The 24,884-nt window shown below is 41.3% G+C and overlaps 2 protein-coding genes across 2 annotated transcripts in view; one reads left to right on the top strand and one right to left on the bottom strand.

Annotated features, from left to right (window-relative positions):
• Positions 1–224: 224 nt before the first annotated feature.
• Positions 225–24,236, bottom strand: LOC120714881 (metal transporter CNNM1). The gene is made up of 11 exons (XM_040001452.1): positions 23,916–24,236; positions 16,649–18,164; positions 12,051–12,194; positions 10,819–10,959; positions 10,535–10,704; positions 10,216–10,315; positions 8,609–8,754; positions 7,887–8,130; positions 2,222–2,326; positions 1,240–1,341; positions 225–859 (listed from the first exon to the last, which is right to left on the bottom strand). Exons 2-11 carry the CDS (start codon positions 18,093–18,095, stop codon positions 780–782), a joined length of 2,679 nt encoding a protein of 892 aa, XP_039857386.1. The 5' UTR covers positions 18,096–18,164; positions 23,916–24,236; the 3' UTR covers positions 225–779.
• The window catches only part of hpse2 (heparanase 2), a 53,703-nt gene continuing 50,942 nt past the window's right edge, over positions 22,124–24,884 (top strand). Inside the window, exons 1-2 of the mRNA XM_040001453.1 lie at positions 22,124–22,536; positions 24,236–24,390. Coding sequence (XP_039857387.1) covers positions 22,151–22,536; positions 24,236–24,390 — 541 coding nt within the window. The 5' untranslated portion in view covers positions 22,124–22,150. The remainder of the gene's footprint in view (positions 22,537–24,235; positions 24,391–24,884) is intronic.

The raw sequence follows: 24,884 nt of genomic DNA, 5'->3' as shown, positions 1-24,884 counted from the left end.
AAGCGATTTACAGTATTTAGGAGGACTTATATTGCTATCTTTAAATTACTTTCCTCACACTTCCATATAAAAACTCGGGTATATGATTATAACCCTCTAACGTTGCTGAGTCACTGAATACAACAAGTAGTCTTTCAAGCTGAGGATTAATTGGTGGCTTTTTTTTTTTAAATATAGGTATATAGTTACAATGTTTCTCTTAAAAAAAAGTTGTGCTCTTATTGTTTGGCTTTCTATTTCCGCCACTGGTTAGTGTGTGTTGGGTTGTGTGGCAGTAGTTTGCCGCCTTATGGCAACATTAGGACAGTTCCCTGTGCAAACAGTGGTTTCAGTACAGTATGTGGAAACTGCCTTGTTAACATGACAACTCAATAATAAATATCAGTGTATCAGCTGGCTCAGATACTATCTAAGGCCCTTGTTGGGTTTATAGTGACAAAATTCAAAAACAAGTTACAGTTTAAATGTTATGAATAAATGTTAACCTTGTGGATAGAGCTAACATATAAAAGAAGGATGTACCAGTAACTACAAAAGATGCACTGGTGCAAAGCTGGATAACGCAAATACTACTGTTTAGATCCGTCCAATCACGCTTTATACATCAAGTGGGCCAGGGTGGGACCTGAGTATTTTTGATGGCTACAGCAGATAAGATGGCTCAGTATCCTGAGAGTTGAAGGGGGTATACGAAGAGTTTGTAGTTAATGTAGTTAATCTTGTGAATGATAAAGAGGAAGAGGATGTGTGCGTCATCCCTCTTCCTACATGCCACTGTGCTAGCTCGTCACTGGCTGTTGCTCTGAACCTTCCTCCAAACTGTTTTCTCCATCCCGAGACTTTTTCCTCCTCTTGTTACCTAGAAACAGATGAGAACATGTTGTGAAAATGCAGCAGCTCTCATTTTTATAAAGACCAAAAGCATGATACTTGTACTACTTTTAAATTAAACTTGTCACAAACTGATATAACATCAGATGTACAGTACAGCAGAACTACAGCCTCAAATAAATAGATAAAAGTAACTGTGTTATATTGTATGTGATCCAGAATGGCTTAGTTGCATCTGGAGAATGAGCTTTGCAGGAAGCAGCAGGCTGTTGAGAAAGACGTAGCACATCACCTGTTGCTAAGATACACTCGGCACCGTCGCTATGTCTGACAGAAAAGTTGGGGCACATCTGACAGCATGTGTGGGAGTGCTGTCGCATTAGTGTTCATGACAAATGGCTTACTCACTCAATTTACGCAATAGCTTCTTGCCAATGTTCTCCTCAGAGCTGGACAGAGACAAAGAGCTTATGAAGGGAGAGGTGGATGGCTGAGACTCTGTAGGCACATCTGAGGGAGAAAGTTCGAGAGTGAAAGGGAGGGGGGTGCTACGTAGATACACGGCCCACACTAGGTGACAAGTTCTGCAAAAGTTTTTGTAGAGTAGCTTTAAACTGAGATTCCTTAACTTGTGACGTAAGTAAAAAAATGAACACATCCTCCACAGCTTGAAAACCAGGAAATACAGAGCTATATTCACGCTCTGGCCACTTTACTAGGTACACTTAGTACCATGTTGGACCCCCTTTTGCCTTCAGAACTGCCTTAATTCTTTATGGAATGATCATGATTACACCACCCAGTTGCTGCAGATTTGTTGACTCCACATCCACAATATGAATCTCCCATTCCATCACATCCAAATGGACCTCTATTGGATTCAGCTCTATGGTGGCCATTTGGGTACAGTGAACTCACTGTCATGTTCAGTAGAACAGTCTGACATCATTTGAGATTTGTGACATGTCACATTATCCTATAAACGTTGGTACTAAGGGGCCCGGCCATTCTCCTCTGAACTCTGACATCAACAAGGCATTTTCTCCCAGAGAATCATCGCTCACTGAATGTTTTCTCTTTTTCTGATCATCATTCATGGTTGTGTAGGAAAATTCCAGGGGATCAGCAGTTTTTGGCACCAACAACCATGCAACACAAGTCACCTCTCTTCCCAATTCTGATGCTCAGGTTGTCCAGACATTGTCTACATGCCTAATTACTGCTACATGAAAAAAATATTTGTGTTAAACAGAAACAGGTGTATCTAATAAAGTGACCAGTGAATGTATCTCTTTACTTATGGAAAAAAACGTTTGCTGGAAACTTTTTTTTTCATTTGAAGATGAAAAAATTAAATGTTTGATTGTTGGCTGTATCGAGCGGCACTCACCATCCTCTCCATGACTTTCTGGCCGGTCCTCATGGATATAGGGAATCTCATCCATGCGAAGGAACACGGTATCATTTGGACTTCTCTGCCCATCGGATTTACTGCCTGTAAAATGAAATTAAACAAGTAAACGAGAAGCAGTATATTTGTAACTCTACCTGAAGAGGGAGCTAGAGAGCTTAGTATTATTTAAGTGTTTTGGGGGCCTCCAAGAGGAGGCTGAATATTAAAAATAGTACCCAGTGTAGGATTAAAAGTAAAAAAGAGGACCTACAACTAGCAGAGGAAGTTTAATTCTTACATGGTAATTTAAAGCTGTAAACACTTTTTTTTTTTGACAACCAGAGTGGAGCCATCTGTCCGTGACTTTTCTTAATGGAACTAACAAGCACACAAAAGTGGGTGACGGGCTACACACTGCATAAGACAGATGGTATGTGGGACCCCTTTAAGCTTCGAAACAAGTACAGATTGGTTGATGTCACATTTGAATGACTCCTGTGAGTGAGTCATTTTGAATATTTGCCGTTTGTGAGTCATTCTTTACGTCTGTCTGTGCCCTCCATAAATATGTTGAATGAATCCGATTCAAAGTGTTGAATTTTTGTGTTAAAGCTTTTCTCTGATTTCAAATATGAGGCCCAATGAAATGTTAATGCAATGTAAAAAAAACACCATCATTTCGCATCATTAGAGACAGTAAAAACCTCATAGAGATGGTAAAAGCAACAATCTGATACATTCTTAAAAAGAGTGAATGCACTGGTAACCTCAGCAACACCAAAAGGCCTAGCTGAAGAACAACTTTACATCATCTAACCAAGTCAAAAACTCTCTCAAGGAGGTTTTGTATCACTGTCAAAGCCTACAATCAAGAGACTTGTTCATGAATGGAAATTCAAGGGTTTACAACAAGGTGCAAAGCATCGTTTACTAGGGGTGCAACGATACTCGTATCGATATTGAACCGTTCGATACAGTGCTTTCGGTTCGGTACGCATATGTATCGAACAATACAAAATTTGTAATTTATTTTATCAACTTTCCTTCTGACGATGCTGTCTGTGTTGAGCGCTCAGTGAATCTGCGTTCGACTATTCCGCCTAGGCTGCACTGTCAAGCGCAGATCCACTGAGCGCTCAACACAGACAGCATCGTCAGAAGGAAGAGCGCAGGGCAAGCTAGCGAGACATAAGTTAAGCTCTCCTTGCAACATGGCAAATTGAACCTCCCCCACCCTCATTCAGATCTGGCGTTTGGAATTATTTTGGTTTTCATGTGACGTATGACCCTGAAGGTAAGCGCGTCATGGACTAAAGTAAAACAGTATGTTGGATGTGCCACGCAATGCTCAATTACATGGGTGGGAACTAGTGTGTTAGCGTTAGCTCGTTAACGTGTTGGCCGTCTAGCCCCACGCACGGGGCAATCAGGGGTAGCTCGTTAACGGAGATTTGCCGTGTTGTGGCGTTAACGTCATTTCAACGAGATTAACGCTGACAGCACTAGTGGGAACACAACGAATATGACTGCACGTTTATGCCGACATCATCCTAGTGCAAAGACAAGTGGAAGCAGACAAAAACAACAAGCATGCATGCTACAAACTTTACCCGAGTCATTTAGACAGCCGTTAGCACATGATTCTCCTTATGGGGACCTGATATGTTTAATATTGTGGCGAGCTCAGACAAGGTGGAGACGGAGGTGTCGTTTGGTCTTGCTTCCCGTGAGCTAGCCAGGGAGCACAGCCGTTTATTGACATCTGCAGAAGAACACTGCCACTAGCTAACTGCTCAGCGCGGCAACCGCACAGCAACAACAACAACACACAGGGCGCCCTCTGACCCCGGAAGGACACACCGTCGCAGCGAGAGGGCGTCACCCGTCACTATGGCAACATAAACAAAACATAACTGTACAAACAGAACCCCGAACAGCCCTGACCCGCTACATAGCCCCCACCTAAGGGGTCAGTCGTCCCCGACGACCCCAATACCCCACACAAAGTCCTGCAAATGTCCAGGTGCCTTCTTTTGGCGCACCGGCCGGTCATGACCGGCGGGGGAAAAGTCACTGGGTCAGAACATGGGGTGCCAACATCATCCCACTTCTGACACCAATGTGGCGAGCTCAGACAAGGAGGAGACGGAGGTGTCGTTTGGTCTTGCTTCCCGTGAGCTAGCCAGGGAGCACAGCCGTTTATTGACATCTGCAGAAGAACACTGCCGCTAGCTAACTGCTCAGCGCGGCAACCGCATAGCAACAACAACAACAACACACAGGGCGCCCTCTGACCCCGGAAGGACACACCATCGCAGAGAGAGGGCGTCACCCGTCACTATGGCAACATAAACAAAACATAACTGTACAAACAGAACCCCGAACAGCCCTGACCCGCTACAATATGCTGCTGAGAATATAGCCCAGAAGAAGCGTATAGTATAGCTTTTATTTTGGAAAGAGGCATTTCTCTGTAATAAACTCTCTTTTCCAAAGATGAGTGATTCCTCAATCAGATACAGGGCTTGCAAAATCGCTAGCCCGACGTCCCGGTGCTAGCGATTTTTCCAGTCGGGCTACCAAAATCTATCTCTGCCCTGCCCGTCAGGCTATTGTAGGAAGGAAAAATATATGTCAATGCTTTTGCATTCTTTCGGAAATGTAGCTGGGTAATTATGTCATTGGCATCGATGAGCCACTGTCAATATGTGACATATTGAAATCCCGTTTGAATTTGCGCTTGTTTTTTGCTTTCACTTTGCAATCGCGCGAACTGTGTATAGAGAGCGACAGCACTGATTGGTGAGTGATGATAATTTGCGCACCAATTCCTCTGACATCGTCTTATCAGTGGTTAGCTTACTATGCAAACATGACAAGTGAAATCTCCCGCAGCAAGCTTAAACATATGAGAGGTTGATCGCGCAGAGAATCGCTGACCGTTATATATGTGTGTGTGTGTGTGTGTGTGTGTGTGTGTGTGTGTGTGTGTGTGTGTGTGTGTAAAAAAGCAGCAGGATATATATTTTAGTTCTGCTGAGCCAAATAAGACAGGTCAGGGTGAAGAAGTGACAGCCAAAGAAAAGCTTACCACAAAATGGAAAAGTTATGACAAATCAGACTATAAGGCAAAAAGAAAGTGCAGCTTTATGGTTTCATGGACAAAATAATTTCTGTGGCTGCAATATGACGAGCCTAACCCTAACTGCACATAAGTGGTCCGCAGGTGCGCAGTCACTGTCAAAATAAAAAAAATAAAAAAACGCGCACAAGATATGAAGTTGCAACGCGTGTTTGCATACATAAGATTTTCTGGAGGAGGACAGACATTTGTTTAGAACTCTTAAAGATGTCGAAGAAGCAAGCTCCTTTAAGCAATTACTTTGGTGTTCCTCCACCTCCAAACAAATGTCAGAAGGAGTCCGAACCACAAAAGAAGCACGTATTCTCGGAAAAGTGGTTGCAGGAGGTGAGCTGGCTTCAAACAAATGATGAATGCACAGAGATGTGGTGCGGAATGTGCCGTGAAAATCCCACTCTAGCGGACAAAAACAGTGCTTTTTATATGGACGCAAACGCGCGTTGCAACTTCTTATCTGGTGCGCGTCTTTTATTTTGACAGCGAATGCGCACATGCAGACCACTTATGTGCACCCGTGTAAATAACATGATGTTCTGCCGGGTGTGTTGTTGGTTTTCTCTCGATTTCTGAGTCGACAAGCGCCTTTGTTACTGGGACCAGTCATTTTAAGAAAGGCCCCCATTAGAACCCATGAGAAATGCAAGAAATGCATTATTGCTCAGTCTGCAATATCTTTCCCAGAACAAACACCAATTGCAAATAACATACTAAAAATAAACCTGAAAAATCTGTTTAGAACAGCGTACTATGTTGCGAAGAGTGAACTACCACTGGCAAAATTTAGCAGTCTTTGCAAACTTCAAAAAGCAAATGGCCTAGATCTTGGTTCCACTTGTCTCTTACCCGTGACTTCAGTGGAAATTTCAAATTCAGGATCTGACACAGACGGATTCATGTCCTACACAGTTCTTACAAGTTCATAGAAATTTCTGTTCAATTAGAACCAAGTATTTGAGTTGATGATTGTAATTTTTATACAATGTTGTAATTTGCTTGTCAACAATTTTTTGATTAATGTTTTGTTTCCTTTACAATATTATACTTTAATGTATAATATTGTAAAGGAAACAAAACATCAATCAAAAAATTGCTCTCTTTTTTATTCGGGCTACTTAAATTTATTTCGGGCTACCAAAAACTGAAGAGTCCCTGCTCGAAGGGCTACCAGGGATTTTGAAATTTTGAGAGCCCTGAGATATATTTATTTTTTAAATTACTTTTGTTTCAGCAACATTAAATTTAAAAACTGTACTTTTGAGTTAAAATATATATTTATAATTTTAATAAATGACAAATTAAAAAGGCATGAACATTTTTTTTGTATCGAAAAAATATCGAACCGTGACACCAAAGTATCAAACCGAACCGAACCGTGAATTTTGTGTATCGTTGCACCCCTATCGTTTACATTCCAGAATAGAAAGATCAGATTAGATTTTGCCAAAAAACCTCTAAAAGAGCCTGCACTGTGCTGAAAAAAATAAATAAAAAAATCACTCGACCAGATGAAAACAAGATGAACTTGTATGGTTATGGTGGGAAGAGAAAAATGTGGAGAAGGAGAGAAAGGGCTCATGATCCAGAGCATGCCACACTGTTTATCTGCTCATTGTGTGCAAAAGCAACAAAGACTTTCTCCAGGTGAAGAAATTAGATAGTGTTCGACAGCCAAGTCAGTCACCTGATCTCAACTCATCAGTGCGTGGAATGCAGAATGACCCACAAACAAGCAACAACCAGCTGCAGAAAAGGCCTAGCAGAGAATCTCAAGGGAGCAAACACATTTGGTAACGTTTGGCGTGTTCTAGGCAGCCAAGATTTTTCATTTTTCAAGTATTAAAAACATCTTTAAATTTATTTCAGCATGTCCAATTAGCTTTGAACCTCTGAAATTGGGAAAGTGTGTATAAAAATGACTGCAATTCTTAAACAGTTTGCGCACACGTTTTGTAAAACTCCTTGAAGTGAAGTTGAAAGTCTGCAGTTCAATCACATGTTGACTTACAGTCCACTGCAGTGGTGTACAGGGACAGAAGTCTTTGCACTGTATAAAATAAACTATTTGTTCCAAGTTATGTGCTGATTTCACACATGCATACTTATGAACAAGTAGGGTAAGATTACTACCATGGAATTTTTATTATTATGAGCAGCTGATTTCATTTAATTTCTTAGTTTTGCCATAATTATTTACAGAATAGCTCATCTTCAAATAACAACATGGGGAACATCAAGCTGTGTTTCCACATCACGGGCCATCAGTATGTTTGTTTAAAATAGTTAAATGAATCAATGGTGTTTCTTTAAAATTCTCTATCCCTGCTTTCAGATGCACAAACTTCAATTTGTGCATTTAAAGCTTGTTTTCCTCTTTGAAAGAAAATTTGACCAACACAAGGAAATTCCTCATACTTCAAGTTTAGGTGGTGTAAAAACCTGGTGCTGCCTGAGAAAAATCTCATGAACAAATTACAGTTTTTAGTTGACTTCTTGTTAAATAAAGGCATCTATATTACTTACGAACAATACGGTTTCTTTCATTGAGCTGCGAGGTGCTGCGAAGGCCACCATGGGGATGGAGATGTGCAAGGCGTGCCAGTCCCAGTCGAGTGTATGTGTGCGTGAGGGGGAGGGCGATGCTGTGTGAGCGGGCCTCTGGGACCGGAGGCCTCCCTTTGCCATCAAGGTCCACCGCTTCTGGTGTCTGTGGGCTGCTGTCCATCCTGGTGGCCGTTAGGGCGTTGTGGTAGTGGTTTCTGGTGATCTGTGGGCCGCCAAGAAATCTGCCATTATCATCAGCGTTAGATCTGTGTGTGCAGCCACCGTTAAGAGTTGCGCATGTGGCCGAGAGGAAGAGTGCACTGTGTTTAAGAAAAGGGAGGCGAGGTGAAGTGAGAGGGCACATGTATCATTTAAGGTTAAGATATTCATGCTTGAAAAGGAGCTCAATTATCCGCAGTGATTAGCGGAAAGAGGCTGTGTGGTGGGAGAGTTAGAGACAGGATGTCTGTGTTCAGTCAGAAACGGGGATCAGGACATATCAAAGGCAAATCCAGCAGCAGCGGAAGCATTTTTGGGAAATTTTAAGATTAAATGGAGGGAGCTTAAAAATTTTCTTCCTTTGTGGTCCCAAGTTTTTCCTTCAGTGCGCAGGAAATTAGAGATTTAATTTAGCCTATAATAACAGTGGTTTTCTTCATATTTTTCTGGGTTATGTGTGTGCAGCCATTTATGTTTGTAACCTTGATGATCTGCAGGTCTGTGAGCTGCCGGACTGAGTAGTCGGGTAAATAGACCCCTCCACCTGCAGTGAGCTGACCCACACTGCCTCCGCTCAGTAATGAATCCGACTGGTTCAGGCTGCTGGCCCGGGAGCTATACCTCTGACCTGAACAGAGCAGAAGAAGGAAACATATTTTGAGGTCTGTTTTTTTCTACATACATCATTTGTAAAGGTCAAAATCCTTAAGCAGAATAAGCATAAAGAGTTCACACAAACAAGTCCAAGTTATAATGTCTTTTTCTTCTATATACCTCAACAAAATGTTCAATTGTCAGTTAGGAAAAAGTCTTGAGTTATATTTCTAAGCTCATTTAAGCAAATCTCATAACTCTCCTTCAAGTTTTAGTTATTCTTGAGGTACTTTAATTGTAGCTAACATTATACAATAAAACCATTGCATAATAATGTTTTTTTTAATCTCTTTCCTTCAGTGTTAAAAAGGTCCTCATTTAATGAGCCATTCATATGCAAAACAAATGATGAATAACCAGCAATCTGTCAAGCGAAATTAGGCACGATCTCAACAGTGCATGCCAGTCTTCCACATTTAATCAATCTGCGGTCACTACATTAAAGACACACACTGGCTCAGCTCCTTGGCTTAATCATCTTATTTCAGTGTAGCACAGCAGCCACGGGTAATGTCTTTGTCAGAAAAATAGGCTAAAAAAAGACTTCTAGGACAGATAAAAATTAAAAGCGTCAACAATCGTTCTCATGATGTGATTCGTGTGTAACAACTTAAAAATGCAGGCAAAAGTCAAAAACTGAGCCCTTGTGCTGCAACTTTTGCTCACACAGTGGGTGAAGTGGTCCAACAGGACCCTCCATGGTGCTGTATGCTGCACTGGCCACCCTCATCTTTTACCTCATGCTTGGAAAATGAAGTCATATTTGAACCCCAAATGCATTTTAAGTGACTCACTCTCTTGCTTTACAAGAGAGCAGTAAAATTGTATTTGAATAGTAACTGAGCATGCTTTACGGAAGGTCATGCAGGTCCTTTTAATTCATCTACACTGTTTTCTGCCTGTTTTTGTGTTCAGCACTGTCTAGTGTAATGGCGAGAAAAGCTATTTTTGTCAGTTCAATGCAGAGCGATGAGTCGGAAACAGAGAAAAAAAAACTGTAAAGAGCTGCTCTTTTGAGATGTGATGATTGTGCAGCTGTTTGAGAGAAAATTCTGAAATGTCCTAAGTGGGGATTTTCAGATTTTTAATGAGGTCTCGCAAATAGCTTAAACTCACCCTGAACATCACACGTAAAAAATGTACACACTACCGCCACAAGAAACCAGGGAGAGAAAGCAAAAGACTTGCTCTGCAGTCTTAGCTGGATTTCATATAATCCTGTGCAGGTCATGTCCTTCCACTGGGAAATTCTCTGAAATCTCTTCTTTTAATTACTTACTTCCCACGGCTGCTGCTGCTCAGCAGGCTGACACTATACAGACACAGGGTGGCATTAAGGCAGGAAAAACACTTCACCTCCCCCAATGCACTGCATGTTTTCATCATGCGAGAACCTTCAACTCATCCATATTGCTTCATATTTCCAGTGAATTACCAATAGGCAGTGGTGGGATGAGCGCTGGCATGCCATAGTAGGAAAATGCTCCGTTTTCAAACCGAAGAGCCTCTTTTCCTATCTCCACCTCCACCCGTCCCTGCAAGATTAACACAGCCATTTACATGGATTAGGTTTGAGCACTGCGCTAATAATGTGAACAGTCAATTGATTACTCATCTAATGGAGCGTCCCACGCAGGGAAAAATGCACATTCAAATGCAAATTCACTGCCAGAACAACGCTGAACACACAGATAATTGTTGCTTGCTTCCTAATTCTTATTCAAACCCTTTTTTTATTATCAATTTAGAAGTACCTGCAGGATCAGGATGAAGTAGTCAACAGGTTTGTTTCTCTGGAAGAGGTAGTGTTGAGGAGCGTGCTTGTTCTTGGGGTCGAACTTTAGGTCCTGCACAACGCTGGGATGTTTGATCAGCCGCAGCAAGATCTTTTCTGACAGGTGACACGGCCTGAAGGGCTCCACCTCTGTTGTGAAACAACACAAGTCAAGGGAGAAACACCACGTCCCCCGGCCTTTGTTTTCATGTTATTTGCAAATGCTTAGCATTCAGCTCATGGAGACAAACACACAAATGCTACCTGTAGCCAAAAAACGGTGTGTTGCAAGCAACAGTTGGGCCGAGATCTTCACCTTCAGCTCATTTTCTGCCACTTTGAAGATAGAGAAGTCCTGCTGTTTCCTTTCATGGTTGGACACGCGCCTTTTTGTGCGATTATCAGCTATGCACAGAAACAAATCCGAGAAAGTGCGTAAAAAAATGTAGCATTTTCTCTGATGATAGGTTAGAGAAGCTAAAGAGTTCTTACCTCATTAATTAGGTTTAATTACTTAATGTGCCATATATGCAGAGCGAGGTCAATGTTTTTGTTTGCACTATAATTAATTAGGAACTACTCTGATGTGGCACTAATTAATTGGTGCACTTCTATATCCTGCATGCTTAGTATATTCATCTAAAGCTGTACAGAGCTGGAGATTATCCAGTGCTGTAACCTCTGACTGATAAATTGGCTTATCCTCTGCAGAGTATTATATATATATATATATTTATATATTTTTCATTAAATGCATTATTGCTACAATATTATTTCTAGAACAGCTGGGTTCATGAAAAAACTGTATGACAAAGCTCGAAGAGATTAGGTCCCTCGTGCTATATATAAACACACAAACATTATATGCAGACACACAGGTGCACCACTCACAGAAACTGTAGACACTGTATATAATTTCAACTGCAGCACACTTATATTATATCTTGATGTCTTCTGAGAGCAGGGGCTGCTGTGAAAACGTACAGGAGAATAACAAAGGAAACTAAAATTCAGTGAGCGAAAGCAGGTGCAGACTGGACTAGATATGAAATGAAGGGAGCTTTGCATTTGAATTCATTTGAATCCGTGGAGAGCGTTTCCAGCCAATTAAAAAATAAGGGGATTATGGCGATTATCTGAAGAGACTGGGTCATTTAGTCACATTATTTAATTAAGAATTAGGAAGGAGCTGGGAACAACAGGGGAGAGAAGGTGGAACCAATAGCGGGATGAGAAAATAGCAAAGTAGATGGACCACAAAAAAACCCATTCCATTCACAATTCATACTACAGCATTGTTAGTTGCAGTCCTAATAACCGGTATGGGAATTTATGCTGATTATCTGGGCATTTTCCAGTGACTGCTGGAGAGCACAAAGCTGAACAAAATGTGACAGCTGCTGCAATAAATTAAGCGAAAATCTTCTCAGTAGGGGAGCTGGAAGCAATAAGACAGCCCTGATGCAGAGCTTCATAAACACTATGTTTATACATACTGTACAGATCTGTCTCATCCACAATCTCAGACTTGATGATCTCCTCTATAACGTCCTCAAGGGTGACGATGCCCATCACTTCATAGAAGGGGTCTCCCTCGCCTTCGCTGTTCACCCGCTGCACCACTGCGAGGTGGGACTTTCCTGCAGTCATCAGAAAAGAGAAGAGGACAGGTTAGAATGTTTTCAAAATGGGAGCTCGGGCTAAAAACTGCTCGTGCAATGTGCTGAGAGGCAAAGTGAGCAGATAAAAATAACTCCAGTCAACAGCCTCCAACTGGCTCTGTGCAGTCAAGATGAAAATCAGCATTAATTCACCAACTAAAAACCTGAGGGATCTATCCCAGAGGTTAAATTGAAAATGACTTCAATGCCAGACTTGCCCTTGTTTGTGTTCTCAGACAAAAAGAAAGTGGACATTGGGGGATTAGTCTCCAGACACTTCGACAGTTGGAAGACTTGGCTTCCTTACGTAAACACAGAGATTACACAATCAGTCTGGGGATGCCTGCATCTGCTGAATAAACTGCCCATGCTGCTGCCGCCTCGGTAAACACTCATGCCCACACGTACACACACCCACAGCACATCTGTACACATCCATGAGCAAACCGAGGGCTCACTGCGACTGTGTTTAGCTGAACACGACAAGCCTGTCGGACACAATGACGTAGCTCGCCAGCATCATCCTTGCAACGACTCGATAGAGTGAATGTGACAAGAAGTCAACGCCGCAACCAAACTTGAACATACAAGGACAGAAAAGTAAAAAAAAAAAAAATTATCAACACAAACAAGTTGCTCTATATTGCTATTTTTTTTATTATCATTATTTTCTGTTCCACTCACTTAAAAATCAGATGTGTTGAAATATACTGAACTCATCAGTCTGTTCTGCTTTCATCAACACGAGTTAGTCTGGTGACCAAATAAGTTACCTAACCAAAATGATGTCACTAGACCACAGGTTCCAACAGACACATAAAAAAAAGTCTCCAGCCTCACTTTGAATAAAATCTGTGGCTCAAATAAGATGGGCCGATTTAGGGGATCACCGCCAAGGGATAAAATGGATCAAATGCTTTAATCCACTGCAACAAGAGAAAAAACGATATCTGATTGACTGACTGGCAGTCATATCCAAACATGAACCTCTGGGTTGTGAGGGATTGACTGAGATGGTGAGGTTGCACTCACTCAGGTCTATGTCTCTGCAGAGCTCAGGTGAGTCAGTGACGGATTTGCTCTTAGCTGCTGATGTGCCTGGGCACCGCATTACATCATTCATATGTTACATAATACTCTTGCAGAATGACGCACACTTACTCACACACGCAGACACACATGCCCGGAGCAAAACTGGGTCCTCCATGGTTGTCCCTTTTACAAAACGTTTCTCCTCTACCACTTTCTGTGGCTCCGTCAGTCTATGTTAGAAAACTGTGTTTTAGATTGTGCATGTTTGTACCTATTTCTATCTGCTTATTTAACCACAGCATTAAAGCCAAAATGAGATCTGGAATAAAATATTTCATTTTATGTCTCCGGAGCAGTAATTTTCCTCTACACTGGTGCACAAACAGCTTATGAAAACAGTTGCTTTAAACTGTGTCTACCTTCTGTGGTTTGTTAATTGAGTCTGAGCCTATTTTTTGTAGTGTAGTTGCGGCGTTGACTTCTTGTGACATTCACTCTATTGAGTCGTTGCAGGGATGATGCTGTATTAAAGTGGCTTATTTTCCAAAATATGTGTAATTGAATCTATTCGGTTCTGTTTTTAGATACAAGTCTTTACTTTGTGTGTGTGTGTGTATGTATATATATATATACACACACACACATGATAAATGTGTTATAATTCTATATAATGTTGTTTAGAGTTCAACCAAAAGCAATATTAAAAGGAAAAACCTATTATCTTTAATGCATTCTAGTAAAATTTATAATGCAGTGTTTTTATAGGGGTGTTGCTACTATTACTTAAGAATAATATAAGAATAATAACCTTGTCTTTTCCTAATAAAAATCTAATATTTACAGCAGCATAAAACACTGGCTGCAAAACCCTAAATGTATAAATGGAAGTCTGCTCTGTTCAGGTTTCGTACATCAGCTCAGTCAATTTGATTGCCAAATGCTTTACATTGAGCAGGCTTGCATCAATATACGAGCAACTGTTTGGGAATGTAATCCTCTTATAGTGTACTTTCCAAGGGTTGGATGTTCACAAATAATATGAACGATAACATAATAATTGTCATGTTTAAAATCTTTTGCAGCCTGAAGGCTCTGACCCACAAACACAAGAAGGTGCCATGGTAAAGCTTTCCAGGCTTTTACTGCAGCCATCTTCCATACTCGTTGTGAAGTCTTACTATCTTTATTCTGGTTCAGGAATCAGTTGATTCTGCTTATTGGTAGCTAAGGATATCCCACCTCTTCACCCTGAAAATTTCTTTGTTGTCATGTGTTTAGAATAACCGTCCTGTTGCATGATAAAAATTCACCCTGAGAGTTTTGATGCGTATGATTCAGAGTGAGCAGGCTACTTATCCTGGCCCTTCACCAGCAGAATGAATAAATAGACAGTTATAAATAAAAGCCAGCGTGCCTGTTCATTTGGCAGCCATACACACCCAAGCCATAAGAGCAATACCACTATGCTTGACATATGAGGTGGTATGCTTTGACTCATGAACTGTTTCTTTTTATTCTCTGGTATTTCCTCTTTCATTTGGATAGAGCCTGATGTTTATTTCAACAATCCTTAGGATTTGCTTTCCACGACTCCCCCGGCCTTCCTTTTGTATGTTTTTGTAAAGTGCATTCCATCTTTTTTATTTTAGATGTTTGCAGAATTTTGTATCTCGTGTTGAATTGTCTGAGGTTGTGGTCATTAAGTATTCTCTTTGTTGATGGCTGACAAAGAAAAACATGCCTCTAAAGAACACTGTGGAAAGCATTTTTGAGTTGCTGTGCAATCATAAAGGGGGGTTTTTTTCAGCATGAACATCCACAAGAAAAGCAGCTTCTCTGCTATCGATTTTGGAAAGACTTTTATATTTGTCTGATAGATTTTTACTTGTTTGATTGCATTATCTTTTCACTTGCTCTGTCACCTTTTTACCAAACAACTTTAAAAAAATAAAAAAGATAATTGTAGCTGAGACTGGAGAATCTTTCTATTTCAACTTGAATGTTTATGAGGCCTGAAAAACTGAAAAATGCTAACTGTCTGCATGGCTAAGTTCTCCACTCAACAGTATGTTTGCAGACAATAGTTTCTTCCTGGTGACATTTCCATTCTTTACTCCAACACAGACCTCACCTCTGCCCACCAACCATCTCAGTGAGACATCATCACAGCTTCCAGCCAGGCTTCCTGACCAGCAGGAGGCTTTTAGCCATGAAAGCAAAGTCGGAGGGAGGTGAGAGAGGAAGGGAAAGGTTGGAGCTGAATTTTTCATGGTTGCTCTGCAGGGTTGGTTGGCGATGACCTACAGAGTGGAAGGAACTTCAAAGTCACAGTGGGCTGACAATTAAGTGTGCACAAATAATTTAAAGGTGAAAACAGGCTTCACACCCAAGAGAGACACACAAGCGATGCTGACACACATGTGGGTCAAGTGTGAGCTCATGGATCACTTGTGCCAGACCAAAGCTATATTTCATAATCCCAGGCACGGTGAAGTGTAGTGGACCTCCTGAACTGTAAGTGGCAACATAATTCATTACCTTGCCAAGGCCAGCTGCATTCAGCAGACATGTATTGCCCTTTCTTTGTCTATAAAACAGATTTCCTTGCATAACAGCTGTGGCAGTGTGTCTTTATTTTACAATGTGACACATTCAGTCGAGGAGTCAGAGGTTTTCGCTACTGAGCGCTAAATCTGAATCATGTTTAATGTTATCAAGACTGAACATAGTCCCTAAAGAGAGGCAATGCACTTTTCCTCTATAGTAAACTGATGTTATCACTGCATGTGCGGCAATGCTGTCAATTCACTTATCAGCAAAGATGGCTATCAGAGAAGAGAGAAAGATGAATTCTGGTGTAGGCAAATCGTGCAAAATTCCTTTTTTGATACAGTTTAGCATTTCAAGCATTTTAAGTGAGGAGCCGATAACTGATACTTGCATAGAAATGGGTACCGAGCCTGGGGCCAGATGAAGTTCACAGTGTTGTCATGGGAAGGCGACTTAAATCTCTCTCATCACATAAATTCTTAAGATAACCCTATTATGGTAGCCTCTAAACTCTAGCTGAACCAAACACACTGTGTGACACAGTATCAGATTTCACATATGTCTCTCACTGCTCTGGGGATCAAAGGGCTTTACTGGCAGGCCCACTTTGAGCCAATGGGCTGATGTATACATTGACTTCTGGACTGAAAATGTAGTTCTTAAGTGCACAGTCACTTCAAAGAACATTTAACTCCTAACTGGTGGGAGGTTGCTTTAAAACATATGGCGCCTCACATGCTCAGCTGACTTCTTACTCATAAGTTGTGTAGAGGTCCTAGACAGGACACACAGGGAGATATGAAGACTGCAGAGACCAAACCTCTGATATGATTTAAAGTGAACTGAGTTACCTCTCTTAAATTCCTCCAGCATCACGTCCAGCTTGGTGTCACTGAAGACGCAGTGCATGGGATGCTTGTAAAACTGAGTAATTGTTTTCAAAGGAGTGCAATCGTCAGGATCCACAAAGGCTAAATCTTTGACAAAAAGGATGTCTACAATGTTGGACCTTTCGTTCTCATAAACAGGGATGCGTGTGAAACCGCTCTGCATCACATCCGACATGGTGCAGAAGTCCAGCGCAGCATCTGAGGACAGCATGTAACAGTCTGACAGCGGTGTCAGCACATCCTCTACGGTCTTGGTCCTAAGCTCCAGGGCTCCCTGGATAATGTTGAGCTCCTCTTTGACCAGGTCGTGGTAAGGGTCTGTGACACGCAGCATGGCCACCAGTTTCTCCCTCGTGTAAAAGTTGCTGATCTCTTGGTGCAGCATAATGTCCAGAATCTTGGAGACCGGGTAGGCGATGGGGAAAAATATCAGCATCAACAGGCGGGTCGCGCACAGGGTCTTGGATGCGATGGCGAGACTGTGCCTGGATGCCACCGAGTGAGGTAAAATCTCGCCAATAAAAAATATCCCCAAAGTGCATGAGGCAGTGGAGAGAGCGGTCATTCCTAAGATCTGGCACATCCACACCACAAAACACGTGTTTGTAAGCACGTTACCCAGCACCACAGTGCAAAGGATGTAGTTGCCATGTTTACGCACTGACTCTATTTTTCGCGCGTATTTCTGTTCTTTCTCTGTGCCGCTGTTCTGCAGGACCCGCAACTCGACCGGGTCCAGAGACAGCATGCTAATATTCAGCCCGCTGCACAGAGCAGACAGCCCCAACAAGAGCACAGAGACTCCTGCCTGCAGCCAAGCATCTGCCTCTGGAGGTCTCTCCACCACCGCCAACCAGAAGTCTTTGGTGCTCAGGTGCTCCCATTTCACTCCATCGAACGCGCACATGGAGTAGTATTTGATCACCTCGTCTCTGCGCAGGTCTTTGGCGAGCAGCTCCACTAAGACTGAGTTATGACTTGAGGTGGATCTGAAGGAACCCAGCAGCTCGATGTCTGAGCTCCGGGCATTCTCCTCTTCGCATGGATTCCCCCTGGACAGAAGCGGACTTTCTGCATCTCCACTGTCCCCACCTGGTTCCTCTATAAACGCGATCCACGGAGCGGCAGGTGCTGCGTCCGGTCTGCCGCTGATGTTCAGGCTGTTGGGATTTTCGGTACCTGGAGAAGCGGAGTAGTAAACCCTCAGCATGAAGCGGGTCCCCTCGATAGCCCTCAGTATCCCGTCCTGCACGGACAGTTCTCCGCTCTGGGTGTCTTCAGGCCGGACGCCGAGCAGCGCCGTTGTCTTGGCCGGCAGGGAGGAGATGGTGACGGTAAGAAAGAGGAGGGAGAGCCGGCGCGGATGCAGGATGCTGCAGAGAGCATCCGCAGCATCCGCAGCCATCATGCTGAATGAGCCGCTGAAGGACACGGGAGAACTGGGTCACGTGGTTTGCGGATGGGATTGATGGAGCAGCTGGGTAACATGGAGAGAGAGAGAGAGAGGAATTCAAGTGTGTGTGTTTGTGAGCTGGCACCTTAAATATAAATGACAAATCCTGACGTAAGCCTCGCTTATTTGCTTTCTGCTGCTTTCTATAAATAGAAAGCAGGAAATGCCCAATCATTTATGATTCATGCGATAGAGCCCCTACAGCTACGCCAGAGGAAGATATTTACTTGCTAAATAGTAGAGAGATACAAGCTGAATACAAAAAAGAAACTAAATGAGAAAAATTGGGATGTGTATCAAGTAAACACATGAATAGAAAGAAATGCTGCGCTGTGTTGTGTGCCAGTTTGTGCGTTAGTGCAGAGCTCAGACTTCATTATTATTTTTAGTTATTTTTTCATTTACAATTTTAAACTCCCCACTAGATGGCAGCATCGCCACCTGTTTTCGGTGCAGTACAGTTTGAAAAACTGTACTTGTTGCCTTTCAGGATAAACACATAAATGTAATGTGTTTCTAAAATCTGTTATAATAGTTTGTGTTTCAGTAACCGCATCCCTTAACAAATTAAAACAAAGTGTCGCTGTATCTAAATCTACTTTAAAAGAACACTCACACATTTCATATATATGTAAATATATATATATATGTTATAGATATCACTTTTAACTTCTATACGCTTTGGAAATATTAGCCTCTGTTTAAAGATTATATGACAAGGAACAACGTTTTACTGACTTTCATGACGTTTAAATGTTGACATGAAGAGGATTGTTCTTGTTTGTTCGTTTGGTATTTTTTGTAAAAACAAACTAAGTTGCAAATAAATAATTACAATCAAGTCCCACAGATCATTATTATTATTACAATCATTATAATTATTATTACTACCATTATTATTTTTATTATTGTTGTTGTTATTATTATTATTATTATTATATACCGTTCAGTGATCAGCTGGTTCAGATCTAACGCATCTCAGTTCGGTGACCGGTTTGTGGGATTTACGATGCAGAAAACTGAAGGCGCAAAGGGCAAACAGTCATTGCTACACTTTACTCAGACGACAAAAAAAACAGCAAAACAAGTTATAAAACTGTCACTCCAACTGTCATCCTAGAATGACAGACAATTTTCCTGATAAAATTACACATTAAATAGTTTGCCAAACAAAACCAAAAAATATATGCGTATAAAAAAAAATTCGCATCGTTAAAGATTCTGCTGATGTATGAATATGTCGACCATATATGTTTTACATGAGATATTTTTCACGATCGATCAAAATAAACGCATTGGAGGCGGTAAAATAAATCTTAAAGAAAGCCAACCATTGAGTCCGCCCAACAAAAGTCGCCGAAAATGCTATGATGATTCAGTGTATTTGTCTAAACCTAATTCTGCTTAGGAAGTTTTTAAACGTCTCTATGCTCTATTCTTTTATTCAAACACCCTGCTGGATGAATGATATAACTCGTGCTGCTTTTCTGCTGCGGTCAGTAATTTTTTTCCCCCTCACAAAGCAATAATTTCCCATGATTGCAGCAACAGATCTTGATTTTTATACAGCAGCAGTGTCTTTAACATTAAACACAAAACAGACAGAAAAATACTCAGTTTAATTAAAGCTGCGAATCATTTCCTGAACAAACTATTGTAAAGTTTACATTCAAAAGAAGCAACGAGAACATTACCGCACATCATGATTAAACTCTCCCTTCAAATTATTAAATCCGAAATTAGAGTAGGTTAGATTTGATCGAAGAACTAGTCTATTGTAATAGTAGCAGACTATTTTCCCTCACCGAATATGTTTAACTGATTTAATATTTTCCTAGAAAGTTTTTCTTCTTCCACTGACAGCTTAGAGTTAACAACATAACTTTATATATAACTTGTGCATTTTTCACTTCTTTTTATACCGGCCCGTGGAGAAGCTGAGAGTGTAAAAAGTCACCGTGCTGTTTTGTTTGGTTTAAATTAGAGTTTCAAATCCAAAAACAACAAACCAAACCGTTTTCAAATTTCAGCAGTACAGTCGATCGGTAGGCCGTAAAGGAGTTTAACATTCACTAAAACAACAGCAAAGAGAAAATATAATAGACAAAAATTTCCTGCGTACTCATCCTCATTATCCATGCCATTTCCTCTTGGAATATTATATGATAGTGCTGTTTCGATAGGCTAAAGTTTCCGTTTTCCTTCTTTTAGAATAAAATATCCTCAAGGGTGACATAGATGTCCCAAAACGCATTTGAGATCTAATTATATGAAAATGTTAAATATTTTTCCACTGAAAACTAAAACTGTGGTTGAATTGAAAGCACATGTTAATTATGATGTTATCTGCGCCAACTGACAATATGAAGAAATGCGGAAAATCAGACTTTGTGCTTTTCTGCTGCTCTTGTTGACCGTGGGTCTGCTTCTTCTAACAGGCCGGAGAAAACAGGCTACTACCCCACGGAGAACGTTACGTCAGAGTTTCTGACACTCGTGAGCGACACTAAGCTGTGCATTTAAACAAAGAAATATCAGCCCACTTTGTACCAAATAAAATCAAAGGATGATCTTTTAATCTGCTTTGTGGGGAACTTTTGTGTCCCTAAACCTAAAGCCTGACTGCTTGGATGATTCTGTGTTGTGGCTTCGTGGATTCGTGAGTAGGTGTTGTATACCGGAAAGAAACTATTAAATTGAGCTTAACTTTGTGCATTTTTTCTCTTAAGCACTTCGTTGCTCATCTGTGAGACAGCAGTGACCTTAAACGACCATCGCCTGAGGAGAGCTTGGCGCATTGCGCCCTGGAAAAATGAAATAAGCGGATGGGGGGAAGCGCAGTAGCCTGCACTTTGGTTGGTGTGTGCTTGCTCACAAGTGTCCCAAGAACATCTGGACTAAAGCCATATAAAAAATTTATAGGTAAGTTCCATGTGCGGAGACTTACATCCCAAATTGGTTTTGAATGCTTCTGAAAAGAGGCCAAATATCCAGACTGGCATCTCCAAGTGCCATCTCTAAAATGTGCAATCAATAATCTATTTGTCAAGAAAGCAGAGCCTTTGCAATGATCATGAGTTATGCTGCTGACAAGATCTGTTCTTGTTTTGAAGCTGAATTTTTGTTCTTTTGAACAACAGCCTCGAGATTCTTTTACTTTTAATATTTTCGACTTTTTGCTGGAACGTTTAGTTTAAGAAATACAACGTAAAACGGGCGAAAACGACCTTCAGTCAGTCTCTGCTGTAATAATTTCTTACTATGATGGACAACTGAGATTTTCAGTTTGGCCAGGCGATTAGAGGCCTGCGTATACGGTCAGCCTGAATTTAGGTGAGTCTAAGCACAACTTCTGGAAGATCTTTATACAGTCTCCCATTGCGCTATCAATATGGTTATTCTAAAATTATTTTTTTCATATGACAGTATTGCATACATTTAATCCAAGTTTTGCTTTTCTTCAGCTTTTTTTTTTTAAATGATTGATTATTATCTTTCCGAAAGGACCAGCCGCCATGGCTTATCATTTTTAAGGAAAAAAGCCTTTTATCCTCGCCCGAAGGACTTAATCGGTTCTAAATGTGTACTTTTCTTACTTGTTGGTATTTGTGTATAGCTTAATTACTGGACTGAACTCGAGTTTTCTACAAAATCTGATTTTGATTTTACCATTATAACAGCGTTTTAAGAAACAACGATTCATGTCAGTTTCTTCAGAAAACAATAACCTCTGTATTCGGTGTTTAGGAAAAAAAACTGCAATCATAGTTCGTAAGACTAAATTCTTATACTTGTGAACTGGGAAAACTTTCGAGCAGTCTGTCCTCATACCTCGGAGAACCTTAGAGGGGCGGTACTGTCTTCTCTCCTCCTACCAGTTCTTGCTCTCACAACGGGAAAGGCTGGCTCGGGGCGTGCGCTCTTGCGTGCAGCTCCCAGAAATACTCGGAGGGGCGGGGGGGCAGGGGCGGGGGGGTGAGACAGCTAGACAGGAAGACAGATCCAGATCGATGAGACCGAGGTATAGAACCGCCATCGAACTCCTCGGAAGCAGAGTTTGTTTAGTGCTTGATTTCTTCCCACCTTTAAGCTTCTTTGCGCGCACTGATCCCCCTGCTCTCCAAACCAAGAAGATGCCCAAATCCTCTCCGCGCGTATTCCCATGGCCCTCCCTGTGGCTGGCATCGTTGCTTATTTTGATGGTGCAGTCGGTGCTCTCGTCCTCCTCTACGTATCAGAGACCTGCAGTCGCTGGGAAGCGCCAAGGCTTCTTGGAGAGGACGCTGGTTCTCCTGGATGTCAACACCCGCAGTTCAATCAGAGTCCTCAACGAAAACTTCCTCTCTCTCCAACTGGACCCCTCGATCATCAGAGACGGATGGCTGGACTTTCTGAGGTACAAAAGAACCCTTTCCTGCTTGTCGTCTACATCGATCTATATGGGTGCCCTCCTCTAAAATATTTGGAGGTTCTTTTATTCATTACGCACGCAGCCACGTTGTCTGAGTTGTCATGGATCGATCCAGCACGTTTCTTTCTCACTCCGTGAACCAAGCAGTCCAGTTCTCCATACTGATTCTGACTGAGGTTCGCAAAGTTTAACTTTAAAAAAAGACTACACTGAGAGTGGACGGTTCCTTCAAAAACTGTCCATTTAGGGTTGCAGCTGTTATAGTCTACAGTGTGCACTGTTGCATCAAGATTTGATAAAAATGATCTAATGTCTATCTAAATCTAAAATGCAAAATGTCACTTTCATAAGTTAGCCAATCTACTTTTCACCTTCTGAAAATAACTAAAAGAACAGATCGACTGGTTCCAATGGCAGCTATGTTGCATTTTTTTTTTTAAATAATGAAGGGTAACTATTTATTTATTTACTGCTGACTTTTCACCCTGAGTATTTCTCTGAACAGTTGGAGGAAAGCACAGACTGAGACCACGACCCGCGCCACTGTCACAATATTTTGGCTAATGAAGCGCAGCATTATTAAAACCCAGACTTTCAATAATAACTTTAAAGTGTGTTTAAACTAAACACACTGACAATACCCTAAGAAGTCTCTGGCCCGCTATGACATGGATTGAGTAATACCAGATAATGTTATTCGGTACAGCTTCTTATATAAACTGGAAACCACTCAGTGACAAAGAGTGAGCACATCTTAATCCGCACGTGGCCCATTCTCGGTTATTATTTTACAGTAAATATATGACAACATTTGATATTTTATTCACATAGCCGTTACACTTCTACGTGTCACCTAACCACTGTTCCAACTTTGATTTTTATATTTATTATTATTGTAGTTCGTATTGTTGTTTGTTACCCTTACATTGAAATGACGAGGATTCATATGTGTGATCAACCAAAATTAAAAATTCAGTAAGACTCGTGGGCCGTTTCCGCATTTTTCATAATTGAACTGGATTATGTGGTTTAGACTGACAATCGAGCAAAGTAGAAGTCTCTCTCTATACTTTGAATTAGTTTTTTAAAAAAATGAAAACTTCATACTCACTAAATATGAACTTAGCTTGAATAGCTTTGTATGGACTACACGCTCCTTTTGATCGGCCTCTATTTCACGTGAATAAAGCACATGAATAAGTAAAAGGCAGTTTGAGTATATGAAAGAAAATAGGTAAAGAAACAGCAAGTTAGTTGGGAAAAATATTTTTAAAATATTGAGGATAGAATTGTTCGTCAACTACACAAAGCATGTGTGTGTGTCGTTTTAATCCTTTGTTCATCAGCTTGTGGCCTTGTACTACCTGCTGTAGTGGCTGCCAAATGCGTCGTGGGTCTGCAGACGAGGGGAAAAAAGTTTTATGATAGACCTGCAGCAAATTAGCAGTTACGGGAAAATCCAATTTCTTCTGTAGCTAATCTGTTTAAATAGCTGGATGGTCTGAAGTAAACGGAACTGAAGAACGGGAGACAGGACGATCACAGAGAACGGCGACTTTTTACTGACTTTAACAAATATATCCCTCGTTATAAATTTACACAGGTTAGCAGTTTTAACGTGTGAGTCTAGTCTGTAAAAACCACCCAGTTGCTGAAGTGTTTTCTTTTTGTCCCATATCCGCAGCTCCAAGCGGCTCGTGACCCTGGCGCGAGGCCTGTCGCCCGCGTTTCTGCGCTTTGGTGGAAAGCGAACAGACTTCCTGCAGTTCAACAACCAGAAGAACCTCGCCAAGTTCAGAGGGCCGGGACCAGACTACTATCTGAAAAACTACGAGGACGGTGATTAGACATGACATTTTCTCCTCTCTCTCTGGCCCCAGTATTTATTTTAGACCGACTTTTAGAAGATGATTAAATGTTTGCTCTCATGTCAGTCCCCATTTCTTTGAGGGAATGTTAAATCCTCTGAAGCTAGGGTTGCCTATTTCTTCGTAAAACGCTGTGCTACGCTGCCAGTTTAAGGACTCCTAGCTAAAACGAAAGCGAAGACGAGAGAAACAGAAGTTTAAAAGAAAAGTTAGAAAACAAATCATTTTACTAGCCGCTACAACTGTTTTTAATATATCGCTCCTATAGTATGGCTATACCGTTTTCACAGCAGGACGTTATGACATGAACACAGGTGTTATCACCTTAATTATGATTCACACCTTAAAAGCACAAAACCTTCATTAAAGTTGTTAGAAACACCTGTGTTTACCTAACATTTCATGTCACAATGGCGGCTTTTCGCCGTGGTCCGCAGAGCCAAATATTCAGTTTTTCATAAAAAA

Source organism: Simochromis diagramma, unplaced genomic scaffold (assembly GCF_900408965.1).
Source record: "Simochromis diagramma unplaced genomic scaffold, fSimDia1.1 OVJJ01000421.1, whole genome shotgun sequence".
Classification (NCBI taxonomy): Eukaryota; Metazoa; Chordata; class Actinopteri; order Cichliformes; family Cichlidae; genus Simochromis; species Simochromis diagramma.
Note: the sequence above shows the minus strand (reverse complement) of the source record. Positions and strands in the feature narration are given on the sequence as shown.